At 38.4% G+C, this 16,376-nt stretch overlaps 1 protein-coding gene across 3 annotated transcripts in view; it reads left to right on the top strand.

Moving 5' to 3' along the window:
• The window catches only part of ANTXR1 (ANTXR cell adhesion molecule 1), a 212,354-nt gene that overhangs the window by 67,096 nt on the left and 128,882 nt on the right, over positions 1 to 16,376 (top strand). For all 3 annotated transcript variants that reach the window (XM_019718386.2, XM_074332095.1, XM_074332096.1), the window contains exons 9-10: positions 338 to 398; positions 13,726 to 13,824. In XM_019718386.2, coding sequence (XP_019573945.2) covers positions 338 to 398; positions 13,726 to 13,824 — 160 coding nt within the window. The remainder of the gene's footprint in view (positions 1 to 337; positions 399 to 13,725; positions 13,825 to 16,376) is intronic.

Genomic DNA, 16,376 nt, shown 5'->3' on the forward strand with positions numbered 1-16,376 from the left:
GACCAGCCATTGTTATTTATCTTTTCAAGTATAAGTTCAATTTCCCCAATGAGATATCAAACCTCTCCATATCACAGATTCAATAAACATCTGCCAAAAGAACAAATGAATGAATAATTCTTATTGCCTTTGGGACATCGAGAAGCATCTAACACAATGTTGGCTTATTAAGTGGTTGACATTCATGACACCAGTAAAGATGTTACTCCCCATCCACCCACCCTCTACAACATAATGTCCTTGAACTTTTCTATTGTAGTAACTAAAATCAAAGCACTACTTCTCTGTTGTAACAAAATGAGCCGTGCTTTGACTTTTTTCTTTCCCCTCTTCCTAGATTTTGAAGAAGTCCTGCATTGAAATTCTGGCAGCTGAACCATCCACTATATGTGCAGGAGGTAAATTGAAATTAAGTACTAATTGATGTCATACAGATGCTGATATTTTGAGTTCAAATCCCTTGTTTACTTCATTGGTGGGGAAGAGGGGAGGCAGGGCAGGAAGGGTGATGGTAGAAAGAGGAATAGAAATTGCTAAATAAATTTGCCTCGAGGAAAAAAAGAAAAGTAAGAAGCAACATGTCAGTTGTTTGAAACTGAAAAAGTCTGTCCAAGCTCTCTGTTTTCATGGGATTAATTATGAGAGTTTTGCAGAAATACCAGATACCCACACATCACCACCAACACCTGCTTTGAATAGTCCATCCTCATGGCAGCCTCACAGATACCAAACGATCACAGTGATCATAGGCCACCCTGAAATGTTGATATATGTAATTATTTAATTGGTGCTCGCCTCTCTCCGTAATTATTGTATTGATTTTAATTGCTCAATCTAGCAGTCCTCACACAATTGTGTAGGACCATTGATCCAAGTAAAGGATCATTGTAATTTTGTCATTAATATAGGAAATCTCTGCTTATAAAAAGCATCAGCCTTCTCTGAGTCACAATACTTTTTCTAACTGATCCACATTGAGGTCTTGCTATTGTTTTGTATTATAACAGATTGCCTAAAACTTCAACCACGCTGGCTCTTTTTGTATAATTCCTGACAGGTTTCTATCACTGTTTTATTTATTTAAAAAGTATTGTTAAGGAACTACTGAATGCCAGGCACTGTCCTAGGTGCTGGAGATACAGAAGGATAAAGTCTCTCCCCATGAATGTGTGCGCTCCAGAAGCTTAAGTCTTTCACCATTGAGAAGTCACTGTTAATACCACCTTTCTAGTCTCCCAAAACACCAAATGCCAATTATTAATTTATCACAGAAAATACATCATGCAACCCTGTAAGCATTGAGGAAGAACATTCAGGCTTTTTCAAATACTATCCATTTTGATTCTTTATGGAAAATTTTATTGGTATAAATGAAGTAATTCCTTAAACATTTCATTCCAGTTTCTTGGCTATGTTCTAGAATAGCTGAAAGACTTCCAAGAATTTAGATGTACTGAATAATATGTGCCAACAACAAAACATTAAGTATATATGTAAACATATAAAGTTATTAACAATACTTTGTGACTAATCAGAGATATGTGTAAATTTCCCAAAGAAAAAGCCATCAACAAATGTTATCGACTTACCTTTAAATGAAGTGCCACCTGATGGCAGGCACAGATGTGGCTGCCACAGGAACAGATCCAGGAGAACCTCTTTAAGAAAAAATAATTGAAAAATCTTACCTTTCCAAATTTGATGACGATGTGACCACATGAACCCAGTGCCAGGGCCTTGGATGGGGTCTTTGCAGTAAGGAGCCTCAATGGGGGTTCATTAGCTTCAAGATAAATCTGCTGCCACAACTTTTATAGTTCCTCACTATAAAATAACTAGAAAACAGGGAGGTTCGTTAGTTGTACAATTATCCCATTCGTGAGGAAAACCCAGACTTCTGATTGAGCAATCCTAACTGGATGCATCGCAATCTTATAATGAATCAGAGTCTAAAGACAATGAATACACTTCTGTTAATTCATTAGCATGATCAATTTTCCCCCCTGTAGGTGTTGTGAGGACAGATAAAGAATCTTATTTCTCTCCACTTCCCACTGCCTAACAGAGTATGTGGCACTTAACAGGTGGTCAATAAATGATGTCTTGATTCAGATAGTCCTTCAACAAACAGTGCACTGCTTTTTAGCCTATTTGACTGTGATTAACTCTTTTCACCTCGCCTTAAGAAATTATCGTACCTTTGAACTGTCTAAATAAAATGAATCAAAATTAGAAATTAATAGCCAAAGATAGAAAGAACAAAGACAAAATAAAAACAAAATCTCAACTTGGATGATATAAAAATATCTTTCTAAATAATTCTTGAATCAAAAATTATTAAACCTAAATCTCCTTTATCTACCTTTGAGGTATTCAAGACAATAAAAAGACCACACATATAAAATGAACATGGCACAGAAATATCAGTGTCTACAAATCTAGCAAATTCATAGATTTTAATATATTTCATATTAAATGGAAAAGAAAAATAATTAACTAAAAGATATTTTTTAAAGCCAAGGAAAATACAAGAAAAGAAGATAAATGTGCATTAATAATTTTTTTTAAAGTTGTATTTATGGAAAAAATGGAGGAGTAGATAAACACTGTGCTTGCTTTCTCTTACAACTACATCAAAATTACAACTAAACTACAGAACAACCATCATTGAGAATCACCTGAAATCTAGCTAAACAGAAGTCATACAACTAAGGACACACAGAAGAACCCAACTCAAGACTGGTGTGAGGGGCAGAGACATGGAATGGGCTGCTCCCACACCCACATATGGTGGTTAAAAATTGGAAGGGATATCTCGGCTGTGGAGGTCCCTCCTGAGGAGCAAGGAATCCCAGCCCCACACCAGGCTTCCCAGCCCAGGGTCCAGTGTCAAGGAGAAAAGTCCCCATAACTTCTGGCTGTGAAAACCAGAGGAGATTGTGGCTGAGTGAGATGGAGGGCTGCTGGAGTCCCAGGTGTTCTTCTTAAAGGGTCTGTGCGTGGACTTAATCGCTGATGGACTCACTCTCTATGAGCTCCAGTGCTGGGGCAGCAGCTTGAAAGATGCCAGGGACCCACAGAGAGGAACTGAATTGTCTGGCTTCAGGGCAAGTGCTGGAAGGGCAGCTTTCTCCCAGAAAGAACTGCTGGCAGCTGGCAGAATCCACTGTTGAGCCTGCCCCCTTACCAAAATACAAATGCAGGCAGGCACCATATCTAAGGCTCCATCAACCTAGCTAACACTGTTTGCCCCACGCTGGTGCTTCCCTGAGAAACCCCCACACACACACACACAAATTGTGGGCCTACCCAATACGCTTCCAGTGGCTTTTCCATCTAAATGGCCTATCTTGGCTCATGCTGCGGACTTTCCTAAAATCTCTGAAAGGTTCACAAACCCCAAACAAGCAGCATCTTGCCTGGGCATGTCCTGTACCTCTGGCTGAGCAGCCCTAAGCCTGGCACTAGCAACAGCCAGCATTGGTTCGAGGCTTGGTCTCTCAAGGCACCTCCAAACCCAGCGTGGGTGGCGGCCGTCTGCAGATTACTTTGTGGCTCATGCCATGTAGCCCCGGGCAGGGCACAGGTTGTGGCTGAACTTTGCCTGCAGCAGGTCCCCTCCCAGGAGGCCTCAGGCCTGGCATGCCCAGTGACCATCTTAGGGCCAAGCCAGAGCGCCACCCAGCCACCTCCAAGGAAGACCAAAAGGGCATACGGGGCAGGCATCAGAGCCCTGCTAAAGCAAATCCTGTTCCATAGTGTTAGCCACTGCACAGTAGCTCCTCCACTGTAGTCATGGCCACTCCTCACAACCAATCAGCCCAAGGGTCACTCCCTCCCACTCACATGCAGTTACTAAAGCTCAACTACAACAGGAGGGCACACCCAACCCACACAAGGGACACACCTGGAGCACCTGGCTGAGGTGACCAGGGAGACTGCACTACTAGGCCCACAGGAGACCTACTACATAAGGCCAGTCTTCTGAAACCAGGAGACCTAGCAGCCCTACCTAGTACATAGAAACAAACCTAGGGAGGCAGCCAAAATGGGGAAACAAAGAAATATGTCCCAAATGAAAAACACAGAACAAAGCTCCAGAAAAAAATGAAGATGAGCAATCTACCAGACGTAGAGTTCAAAACACTGGTTATAAGGATGCTCAGTGATCTCAGGGAGAACTTCAACGAAGAGATAGGAAACATAAAAATGGAGATAGAAAACATAAAAACAAACCAATCAGCAATAAAGAATATAATAACTGAAATGAAGAATACATTAGAGGGAATCAACAGATTAGATGAGATTAGATGAAGTAGAGGATCGAATCTGATTTAGAAGATAGGTAGCCAAAAATACCCAATCACAACAGCAAAAAGGGAAAAAAATCCAAAAAACGAGGATAGTTTAAGGGGTCTCTGGGACAACATCAAGCATATCAACATTCGCATCACAGGGGTACCAGAAGGAGAAGAGAAACAGCAAGGAATTGAAAACCTAGTTGAAGAAATAATGGTGGAAAACTTCCCTAACCTGGTGAAGGAAATAGACATACAAGCCCAGGAAACACAGAGTCCCAAACAAGATGAACCCAAAGAGGCCACACCAACACACATCATAATTAAAATGCCAGAGGTTAAAGACAAAGAAAGTATCTTAAAAGCAGCAAGAGAAAAGCAGTTAGTTACCTACAAGAGAGCTCCCATAAGACCGTCAGCTGATTTGTCAACAGAAATTTTACAGGCCAGAAGGGTTTGGCAGGACATATTCAGTGATGAGAATGAAAGACCTGCAACCAAGATTATTCCACCCAGAAAAGCTATCATTTAGAATCGAAGGACAGATAAAGAGCTCTGCAGACAAGAAAAATTTGAAGGAGTTCATCACCACCAAACCAAAATTACAAGAAATGTTAGAGGGACTTCTTTAAGAAGAAGAGGAAAAAAAAGATAAAAATATGAATAATAAATGGCAATAACTACATATCTATCAACAATTAAGAGAAAAGGCTCCATGTCACACTTCACTTCTGGTATGGCAATTTCTGTCAAATATAAATATTTTGATGTGTCCTCATCCACCTTATTCACTGGATCTGGCATCATACAACTGCTCATTCTTCCCCAAAGTAAATGACCACGAACGGTAAATGTTTTGAAATCAATTCAGGACATTGAGGCAGCCACGACAGTGCAACTCAAGACACTCACAAGAGAGGACTTCTAGAACTGCTTCAGAAAGTGGCAAGAAAGATGGAATAAGTGTGTTCGACACAAGGTGGAGTATTTTGAGGAGGATTAATGGCAATGTGTCTTTTACTGTAATACATTCTTTTTTTATTTAAACATTCATTGTAGTTTTTTTCATACCTCATAAATGGATTAAATGCTCCAATCGAAAAATAGGGTGGCTGAATGGATAAGAAAACAAGACCTTTACTTATGCTGCTATAAGAGACTCACTTCAGATTAAAAAGCACCCACAGACTGAAAGTAAAGTGATGGAAAAAGATATTTCATAAAAATGGAAAGAAACAAACAAAAAGCTAGGGTAGCAATGCTTATAACAGGCAAAATAGACTTTAAAACAAAGTTATAACAAGAGACAAAAAAGGACCCAGTAATCTCACTTCTGGATTCTGAAGAAACCCAAAACACTACTTTGAAGGGATATGTGCATCCTTATTTTCACTGCAGCATTGTTTACAGTAGCCAAGATATGGAGGCAACGTGGGTGTCCATCAATGGATGAATGGGTAAAGAAGAGATAGAATATATATATATATATATATAAAGGAATATTACTCAGCCATAAAAGAGAATGAAATCTTGCCATCTGCAACGACATGGATGGATCTAGAGGGTATTGTGCTGAGTGGAGTAAGTCAGACAGTGAAAGACAAATGCCATATGATTTCACTTACATGTGTAATACCTAAAGAACAAAATAAACAAAACAGAAACAAACTCATAGACACAGAGAACGTCTTGATGGTTGCCAGATAGGAAGGGCATTGGGAGAGTGAGTGAAAAGCGGGAAGCAATTTAGAAGTACAAATTTGTCGTTACACAATAGTCATGGGGATGAAAAGCATAGCATAAGGAATATAGTCAATTATATTGTAAAAATTATGTCTAGTGTCGGATACTAGATTTACTGGAGTGATCACTTTGTAAGTTATATAAATGTCTAATCACTATGTTGTATATCTGAAACTAATATAATATTGTATGTGTACTGTAATTGAAAAATAAAAAAATATTTTAAACAAAAGGAAAAAAATTTTAAGTTACTGCAATTCAACTGATAAATTTTTTAAGAGCTATTTGCTTGGTAGAAACAGACAAATCTTTTGCAAATCCAATTCAAGGAACTTTTCTTTAAATATTTTTAAATCTTTGGCTTATGTGAAATATTGCATATTTTATAGACAAACGATAGTTTACTGTATTGGAGTAAACTATTCAATTCTATTTTCTTTATTTCTTATAAAGGAAAAATTAATACAAGACATAGTGATGGAAGCTAGCCCTAGGTTTTGAAAAGGCAAGCTTGTACCTCTCTTGAATTAGAATCATAATAGCTAAAACACACTGACTAGAGAGTAACTTTGTTAAGAAAAAAATGAAACTTCCAAAATATATCCTTCCACCAAAAGTTCTTCCATGGGTTTCCTTGAAGGTCTATTGCTGATTATTAGTCTCTGGAGTAAGCACGGCTTTAATGAAGTTCTGGAGCCCATTTCATTGTCCATGGCTATGTCCTGTCAAGTAGACATAGGCAGGCCCCCTCTGTGATTTTCATTAGGCTACTGCCATGACCCAGGGACTTAGATGAACGTGCTTTGAAAAGCATAAACTGTTATACAAAACAAGGTGACATTATTATCATCAGTGTCATTTTAATGAGGACTGAAGGTCAATGTGAGAATCATGATGTTGGTAACATTATGCCTAGATGAGAAAAACATGCCTGTATGTTTCTCTACTGAAAGAAAATTGGAGAAACCACTGATAGAGCTCAGAGTACCTGCAAAATTATTTGTTAACTCACTATGTGCTGGAGAGAAAGTAAACAAGGAAATAACTGATTGTTCATATTTCTAAGTATAACACGGGGGACTAAGCCCCGGACAGATCTGTGGGAAAAAGGTAGAATTTGCTTTCATCAAAAACCTCTCCTGTCAGCCCCTTCCCCTCACTCTGTGAATTACCGTACTCCCCTTCTTTGGCCCCCAGTGCAGCCCCTGCTATGCAGCCCCACCCAGATCTATCTGCTCAAGACACTATGCTGACAATTGCATTCCCCTAAGACAATGATCTCAGCTGGCTTTCACCAACAACTCAACAACAGCCATGGTTCTGACAGTAAAATGAGCTCTGAGAGATGCAGAGAGATAATGCATTGGGTGGACAACAGGACTGAGATCCAACACAAATCTTTATATGTTAAGCTGCACATAACAGGGTGAAACTTAAGGGGACAAATGTAAAATGTTGAACTTGGGTTCAAACAGCCAGTTGCACATACAAGCAGGTTTAGGGAAACCTATGGGGGAAAAGACAAAAACAAGGAGAAGCATAGCTATCTTGATAGCCAACAAGAATGCCTCTGACAAAAAAAAACAAAAAACGAAAAATGCCGATGTCATCTTAAGGTTCATCAATAGCCACCCCATGGCCAGGTCAAGATAGCTGATTCCATGCCCTCCTATTCCAAGTTCAGGCCAAGGTTCCAAGTCCATCCTTTAAGAATGGCATTGACAAAGGCACGTCCGTAGGAGAAGAGGCAATGGATCTGGAAACCACCACCAAATGTTATAAACTGGTAGCCTACATGCCCTCTCTGATCTACACATATATTCTTTCTGATCCACACTGCGTTTTTATTTTTTTAAGCAGCGTTAAATTTATTGCTAACTTTTAAAACTCTGATCTCACTTAAAATTTTTGATTTTCATCTTGTCTTGAAAAGTAAGATCTTAACAACACTGGGCCTGTATTTATTGCAAGATAATAATTACTGGAGACTGAATAACTTCCTTTTAAAAGAAGTACGGACTCTTTCCCTGCACCGTACTCCTCACAACTCCCTATTGTCATACTAAGGCCAAGCATACGGTTGCCATTTCACATGGTGCTTCTGTCACTGTGTTTATAACCATTGTTCTACCATATGTAGGAAGTCACCTGCTGTATGGAGAGCCCTTATAGCACCTTTGACATTACCTGCATTAAAATAATTCTGCTTTCTTTCTAACATAGACTCCTTTAAAAAGTTCCTAATTAAATATTTTTGCAGATTAGCCTCTGTATAATTAGAAGAATTGACTCATTGTTAGATTGGCCTTGCTTAGTTTAGTTCCTCTCTGGGAAATGCATCCTTTTGCACAGTTTTCCTGTGGTCTCATTCAGTTGGCTAAAAACTTAACAGCTCATAGTATACTATGTAAATGAGTATTCCAGGAAGGGACTAATTGGAATCAAGTATGCAACCTGCCAACTGCTCCGCATTTGAAGTTTTAGTACTCCAGCAATGGAAGGAGGTTATAATTAGTTCTGCACATTGTCATTTCAGAAGCAGTTGTATTATTCCTACTGTGCTGTTTTCCATGGTTTGTAATAAAACTGGGTGAGGTAACGCAAAAGAAAGGTAGTTTTAGGCTTCATGTTTACCATTTGGAAATTAGATGCTTAAAATAGACACATTTAAGCAATATAAAATAGTGGTGTCATCACTTTCCTTTTCATTATTTTTCAAAGCACTCATACCTGGCCCTTAGGTACCTCTTCTGGGTGGATTGTTTAATTCTCTGCTTCATCTTCCTTTTTATTTAAAGATATTTCTATTTGGAGGAATGACTTTCATAAACTGTTGGTGGGAATCTAAAATTACACAATCACTTTGGAAAACAGTTTTGACAATTTATTAAAAAATTAAGTACCCACCTACCATATGACCTGGCCATTCTACTTTTAGGTATTTACCCAAGAGAAAAGGAAATCTATGTCCTGACAAACACTTGCACACAAATGTCTATAACTGCTTTTTTTGAAAAGCCAAAAACTGTGACCATCTCAAATGTTTATCGGCAGGTAAATGGATAAACAAATTGTGGTTTATCCATACAATGGAACAATACTCAGCAATAAAAAGGAATGGCCTATGCATAAATCTCAAAATAATTATGGATGAGTCTTAAGATAATTATGCTGAGTAAAAGAAGTTAGAAAAACAATTACTGACTGTATGATTTCATCTCCATAAAATTATAGAAAATGCAAATACATCTACAACAGAGAGCCGATCAGGGGTGGTGGGGAGTGGCAGAAGGGAAAGCTTACAAAGGGACACATGGAAACTTTTGAAGGTGATGGATGTGATCACTATTTTGATTGTGGTATTGCCCAATGATTGTATACATATGTCAAAACTTATCAAGTTATATACTTTATATGCAAGTTGTTTACCTTATTAAAATTGTTACAAATACATAGCTATACAATTTTAAAAGTTCTAGAATAATTTAGACATCAGAAAGCACTTAATATACATTAGTCTCTATATTATATGTTAGATGTTATTAAGCATCTGATAGGAGAGCAAATTCAAACTCACAAGATGAAATATCACTAATGATAATTTTGCAGAAAAGTCTTGGGTGCCCCAAGCAAATGGAGAAAATACAGATGTTTCATTTCCAGGTACAGTGAATGATAGTCTTTACTGAGGTCATCTCAAAATTATGTGTTCCACATTTCAAAAAAAAGAAAAATAGGGAACAGACCAAAGTATTCACTAACCTGAATTTTTTTTTTGAAGTTGAGCTAAAATTCACATCCCGTAAAATTTACCCTTGTAAAAATTGCAATTCAATGGTTTTTAATATATTGACAAAGTTGTACAACCATAACCATTCTCTAATTCCAGAATATTTTCATCACCCCAAAAAGAAACCCAAAGCAGTCACTCCTTATTCCCCCTTTCTCCAGCCCTGATAACCACCAATCTATTTTCTGTCTCTATGGATTTGCTAATCTGGACTTTTCATATAAATGAAATCATATGATATAGGGCCTTTTGTGTCTGGCTTCTTTCACTTAGCATAATGTTTTCAAGATTCATCCATCCATCTAATAGCATGCGTCAAAATTTGATTGCTTTTTATGGGTGAATAATATTCCATTGTAAAAATACCATAGTCATTAGTTGATGGACATTTGGGTTTTTTCCACTTTGGAGCTGTTATGAATAATGCTACTGTAAACATACATCTACAAGTTTTTGTGTAGACCTACATTTTCAGTTCTCTTGGATATATACCTAAGGGTGGAATTTCTGGGACATAAGATAATTCTGTGTTTAACTTTTTGAGGAACTACTAAACTATTTTACAAAGCAGGTACACCATTTGACATCCCTACCAGCAATGTAGGAGGGTGCTAATTTCTTCACCAACATTTGTTATTGTCCATCTCTTTTGTTATAGCCATTCTGGTGACTATGGAGAGATAACTCATTATGGTTTTGATTTGCATTCCCCTAATGACTAATGATGTTGAGCATCTTTTTGTTCATTGACCTATTAATCCTCAGAAAATAAAAAGGATTAGACCCTGACTGGTACCTGAACAAATGACCACCTTGTCCCTCCCCTTTATTCCCTTTCTATACCAAGACATCATTTATTTACTTATTCAATGAGCTTACACTGATACTGACTCAGCCCTGGGTTGGATTCCGTCAAAAATTCTAAAGAAATAGAAATGATGGCCTCTACCATCAGGAAGCTTAAATTATAATCGAGAATAAGAGTGACAAAAGAATCATAATTAATGTAAGCCTTAAAGATACCTTTAAAATATGTATCTTAAAAGATTAGATCAAAGATGATTTTCAAGTAGAAATTCCTTCCTAACACCCTACAATCCCTAGGGACTTCTCTTACGAGCTGTAACCCAACATGCAAGTTGCGTAACAAACACTTAGCTGTACATATTTTGAAGGGTAGAGTCAGGGCTTTGTGGATAAATGGAGTTAAATCAGTATGTCCTGGTTCTGGAGTGTCCTGGTTCTCACTTGCCGGCGCACTCATTTCACAGGGTTTTGTTACATAACTTCTATGTGTGAAGAGCTGACGTTCAGTTGGGCTGCTGAGTCAGACGTTTGGGCTCTTCTGGAAACCACATGTGCGCACTAACACGGAAACTGCACCAGGCAGGGTGGGAGCTCGCCTCTCTTTTGCTGTGCCTCCCACAGCATCCCTTCCTCCATCTTTCTCTCAGGCCTACGGGGTAAAATCGTTTGGTTTCCACTATTGCCACGTCATGAATTCCTGCCGTCTTTCTTCCTAAACACCCTGAGGTTGGGCCAAGCAGACATGTGGGCAGCCTTTTTTATAGAGGGCTCAGCAGCTGAACTGATAATGCTAGAACATGTTAGAGACCTCAGCATGCAGCCTGCATTTCCAGAGAGTTCTCTTCCTCTGTTTATCTTTGAGGAAACAAGAGAAGGAGGCACAGAAATGAGGCAGAAAACATTTTGAATCAGCAAAAGTATCCAATGGCAGATTTCTGGAGGTCTAGCTTTCAAATTAAAAACAGAAATAGGTTTCTACAAGCTTAGTTTGAGTAACTAAGATACAATAACATTCTTCCACAATGTTGTTGAACCAATGGCATGAATAGGCACGTGCCAGGCAGACATCTAAAGAAAACTATCAAGTCCATCCTTCTGAATTTAGCAATTGTGTATATGTATCACCATGCATATGTAAATCCTTAATATTCATTCATAGGACTTACGGTCCTGAAAAGCCATGTGCTCATGACTTTAATACAGTTTAAAACTAAGGCAGTAAACACTTGGATACAAGTCCCCGTTTTACTGCTTAGTGATTTATATGACCTTGTGTAAGTCATGTAAAATGTCATGACTTTTTATAGACCTTATTGTTAAGGTCTATTACACTTGTAAGAAACATTCTGTTCTAATTTGTACCCTTCGTGGCACATGCAGTACCACTGGGTTCTTTGACTTTGGTTTTGGTTTCTTGCTTCCCATCTAGGCCAGCTCCAATTTTCTGCAAAATGGGTAAACCTGCCTAACATAAAAATAAAGTAAGCTTTTAAAAAATCACAATGTCAATCTCTGAATTAGTCATATGTCACCAGATGGTGAGGATCCATTTTAGCTTAATGGTAAAGAGTGCAGTGACTGAGTTATAAAGGCATCGCGTTTGGTGCCTGACAGACCCGGATTCTAATTCTGATTCAGACAGCTACAAGCCATGTGATCTTGGACAGATTACTTACAGTCACAAAGCTCAGTTTTCTCATTTGTACCTCCCTGGGCTGTGGGGAGGTTTAATGACAAACATACACATTGCTGAGCCAGGGCCTGGCATACAATGAGGGAGCAATTAACATCAGTTATTCTCTTGGCAATCTCTAAATTCGTTTCCTGGGAATTAAGGTGACATACACTTATGACATATATTAAAGTTTAGAAGAGTCCCTTATGCTAGTCCTCTAATTCCATTGTTCCTCCAACAAAAATCTCCACTTGGATAGCAATTTACAGTTTAAGATCCACTTTCACACATATTGCATTTTTTCCACTGACTTTTAGTCAATTTCTTTTTTTTTTATATGCCACGCAGCATTATCCTAAGCCCCAATTTTTATACACAAAAGGATGACAAAAATAAAAGAAAGTAGAGTGTTGGTTATTAGTTACTAGCAAACTTAAGCACAATTTCCTAAACATCAAACTAATCAATTAACAAGGGCTGATTATTTTCCCTAGTATACTATTGTAAAGGATCATTATTTTTATTTTATAAGGATTTTATTAACATGTATTAATTCAATATGCATTAGTCCAACATGACATTAATATGCAGGGCTAGATATATTCCTGTGAGATATAGTCTCTGTTCTATTCGGAGAGAAGTGAATAGTAACTACAGTAAAGGGCCAATGGCAGTTCACACAGGTAATGCTTGACAAGTGGCCACCAATAAGAAAGACTTTGATTCGTTGTGAAGTACAATTATTCCTACATAACACTAGGTATTCTACTGTGTGCCCAGCAGAGACCGCAGGGCCACAGCCAGGGTCAAACAATTCCCGACCTAAAGGAACATTTTTCTAGTTGTGGAAGAAAAGACTGAAGAACAACACTGGACAGTACATAATCATACACTACATTGTTCAAGAGAGACGGTAGATGCCATAAGGCAGTGGTTTTCAAAAAGTGTTAGGCACCTTGAGCTCTAAAGAAATCCTTTCAGTGGTGTCCAGTATGTAAAAGAGACATGCGAGAGGAGTTAAGTTGACTATAAAGAAGTGAAGAGCCCCTCCCCTGTGGCTCTGGGCTGCAGAGATCACAGTTTTTTGAAACTGTCAGGACTTGAGACCTGGGTAGGATTTGAATGACAGAGAGAGGGGAGGGCGGCATTCCAGGTAGGAAGAACAGCTAGAGCAAAGGCAAGGTGGGAATTCAAAGTAGTCGCATTGCCTTCCTCGTGGACACCTACCGAGCAGGAGGTGGTAAGTGGCAAAAGGCACCCACATGGTTGCTTTTGGTTTCCAACCTGAACTAATTTTCAAATATGTTAAGCCTGGTGAAATAGTTACAAAAGGCCCTACATCAGGGCAAATGGGAAACCTAAGGTTAATGGCCTGCAGTCAAATAATGAATCTTGTCGTTTATTCATTTCAGAATCATTCCAAGTAGTCGTGAGAGGGAACGGCTTCCGACACGCCCGCAATGTGGACAGGGTCCTCTGCAGCTTCAAGATCAATGAGTCGGTCACGCTCAGTAAGTCCTTGCACTGTCTGTGGGTTTCTTCAGCTAGCTCAGGGAAGGCAGTGCCAGCCCCATCGTCCAGCGAGGTCATACACAGGAAACCATACCGAGAAGGGTCTTCCCTGCTGGAAAGGCCTCCAGCAAGGGCATAGCTAGCCCCTCGCACACCCTGGTGCCCATTAGGAAAGGTACTTGTTTCCTAGTCCACCAACATATATACTAAGTTACTCCCTCTCGGGTGGCTGTGCCAGTTCTGGTTGGTGAGGACTTATGAAGCTTGACGATCCTTAACTAAGTATTAGGGAACTCTCAAGCACAAGAGTGAAAAATAGACGGTCTAAACGTATTAATGTTGAATAAACCAAAAGCCAAACTGTTAGGCTTGCATGTGTAGATTCTGGAATTTTTTTCAATCTGGATGATTCTTGCTTGGAGTCGCCAAGAAACTCTCATCGTGGTGAATACCTGACATGAAATACAGGATTGTGAAAGTAAAACTAAGTGCATTTCATGCGAAAAATGAATTATCATAACATTAGCACTTTCGCAAGACATTTGTAGCAGGCAAGTTCTTAATTTAAAGACATGTGTGATTTGTGTAGCTGTCCAGGAGACATAGGGAAGTCTGACTATTGAAGGATAGATGGCCAGGATCCCTGGTTAGTATTTACCCCCGCATCCATCACACACATAATTATTCAGTGTCTGCAGTGATAAACAATAATAATATACTGCCTTTTCTACAGTGTTGTGTCCTTTTAAATGCTTCATATCTTTTTGCCACAGTGGCCCTGGGGAATAGAAAGAGAAAGGAGGACCGGAAAGACACTCACATTTATTTACCAGTCACGTCCACTAGTTTTATCCCCCTGCTAGCCTTATGGAGTAGATACTATCCTGTTTTTAAAAAGGAAGACTTGAAGGGTATGCCTTTTTTTCCTCCTTACCATCTTAAAACCCACTTGAATATATAAACAGAGATATGCAAGGGCTTCCTTACAAACATCTGGAATTCCTGGCCTTGGAATAATTCCAAACATTTGAAACATTCAGTTAGTTTTCTAAATACTTGGAAATACTCTCACATCTCCAAAAAGTATTTGCTATTTGAAAACGTTTTGACATATCCCTGAGTAATCACAATGTGAAAGTTGGATGTGCTCCCTCTCCAGAGCTCTTCCATTTTTTTTCCCCTTTCAATTGTGATGTCCCTCAAGTCTGCCTTCCCTGTCCTTAACCAAACCCTTGAGGGTTAAATTCAGACATCAACACCTCCCAAAGAAGACTTCCCAGGCAAGCGAGGCTTCAGACCAACCCCTCTCTGAAAATGAATGGAAATGGGGTGTAGTGTTGCCATTGCTTAAAAAGTTACCCAGAGATGCTGCCTTAGGGTAACATGAAATGCAAGTTCACTATAGATTTGTAGAATCTATTTGTAGAACATTTGGAAAGCCTATTTTCCAGTTTCTCCATGAAAGTTTATATCTTGGGAAACCAGCTCATCCTTTCTCCCCCTTCTCTTCCTTTCCTACTATATAGTTGCAAACACCTGCTCACCTCTCCACCTCATTCATATTCAAAAAGAAATAGAGGCTGTTGGGATAGGGATTTGGCAAAAACCACAAACCTGATGGTGTTTCCAGCACACTGTTGACAGTTTGGAGAAGGGGAAGGCAGTGACTCAACCATGTTATATACTGTAAGCAATACGCTGAAACCCAAACATATGGTTATTAAAAATAACCATAAGGGGGAAATATTGGAATTTGAAAAAAAAAAAAAAACTGTTCTTTATTTATTAATTTACCTGTTCGTTTCCACTAAGTAATTAATATGAACAAGGAACTATGGAAGACAAAAAAGATAAATTTTTAAATGCAAGATAATCACATCTACATTTTTCTATCATCCTTATGAATATAACAGTAGTGAGTTGTCCCTATAACATAAAATAAATTTATATTCCTTTACTTTTCCCATTCTCCTTTCCCATCTCTACATCCCAAGTTTTAAAATGTTATGTATTTTCATTTTTAGAGTATATATTTCCTCCTTCAAGATTTTTTCCTTAATGCTGCATTAAGTTTTGTAACACAAAGAAAATATAAGTGCCATTATTAATCAGTAAAAGACTAATTAAAGGCCCAATAATGAAGCTAAGACTGCTGTTTCTCTCCAGCCTGTCCAAACATGATACAGGCCTTGGAGTCTTCAACAAATAATACAATAGCAGGTTGTATGAAACAAAACTGTTAGCTATAAAAGAACAAACTGAAAATTTATATTTATGGTGAGAGATTTTAAGTTGACTTTCTGAGTCTTTGAATGGATAGTAAAAATAGATATATACCTTTTTAAATGGTTATGAACATCCTTAAATATGTGTTATACTATGACACGGAAAAAATGCCAACATATCAATGCCAAAAGGTAAAAGTTATTTAAATGTATTTTTAGATGATAAATATAACCAGACAATAAAAAGCACAGGTTTGATACCTACTTCTCCCCCACTTTCCTTGTCTTTGCTTAAAAATAAAATCCACGAATGAACCACTTAGAAA

The sequence above is a fragment of the Rhinolophus sinicus genome, linkage group LG05 (assembly GCF_036562045.2).
Source record: "Rhinolophus sinicus isolate RSC01 linkage group LG05, ASM3656204v1, whole genome shotgun sequence".
NCBI lineage: Eukaryota > Metazoa > Chordata > Mammalia > Chiroptera > Rhinolophidae > Rhinolophus > Rhinolophus sinicus.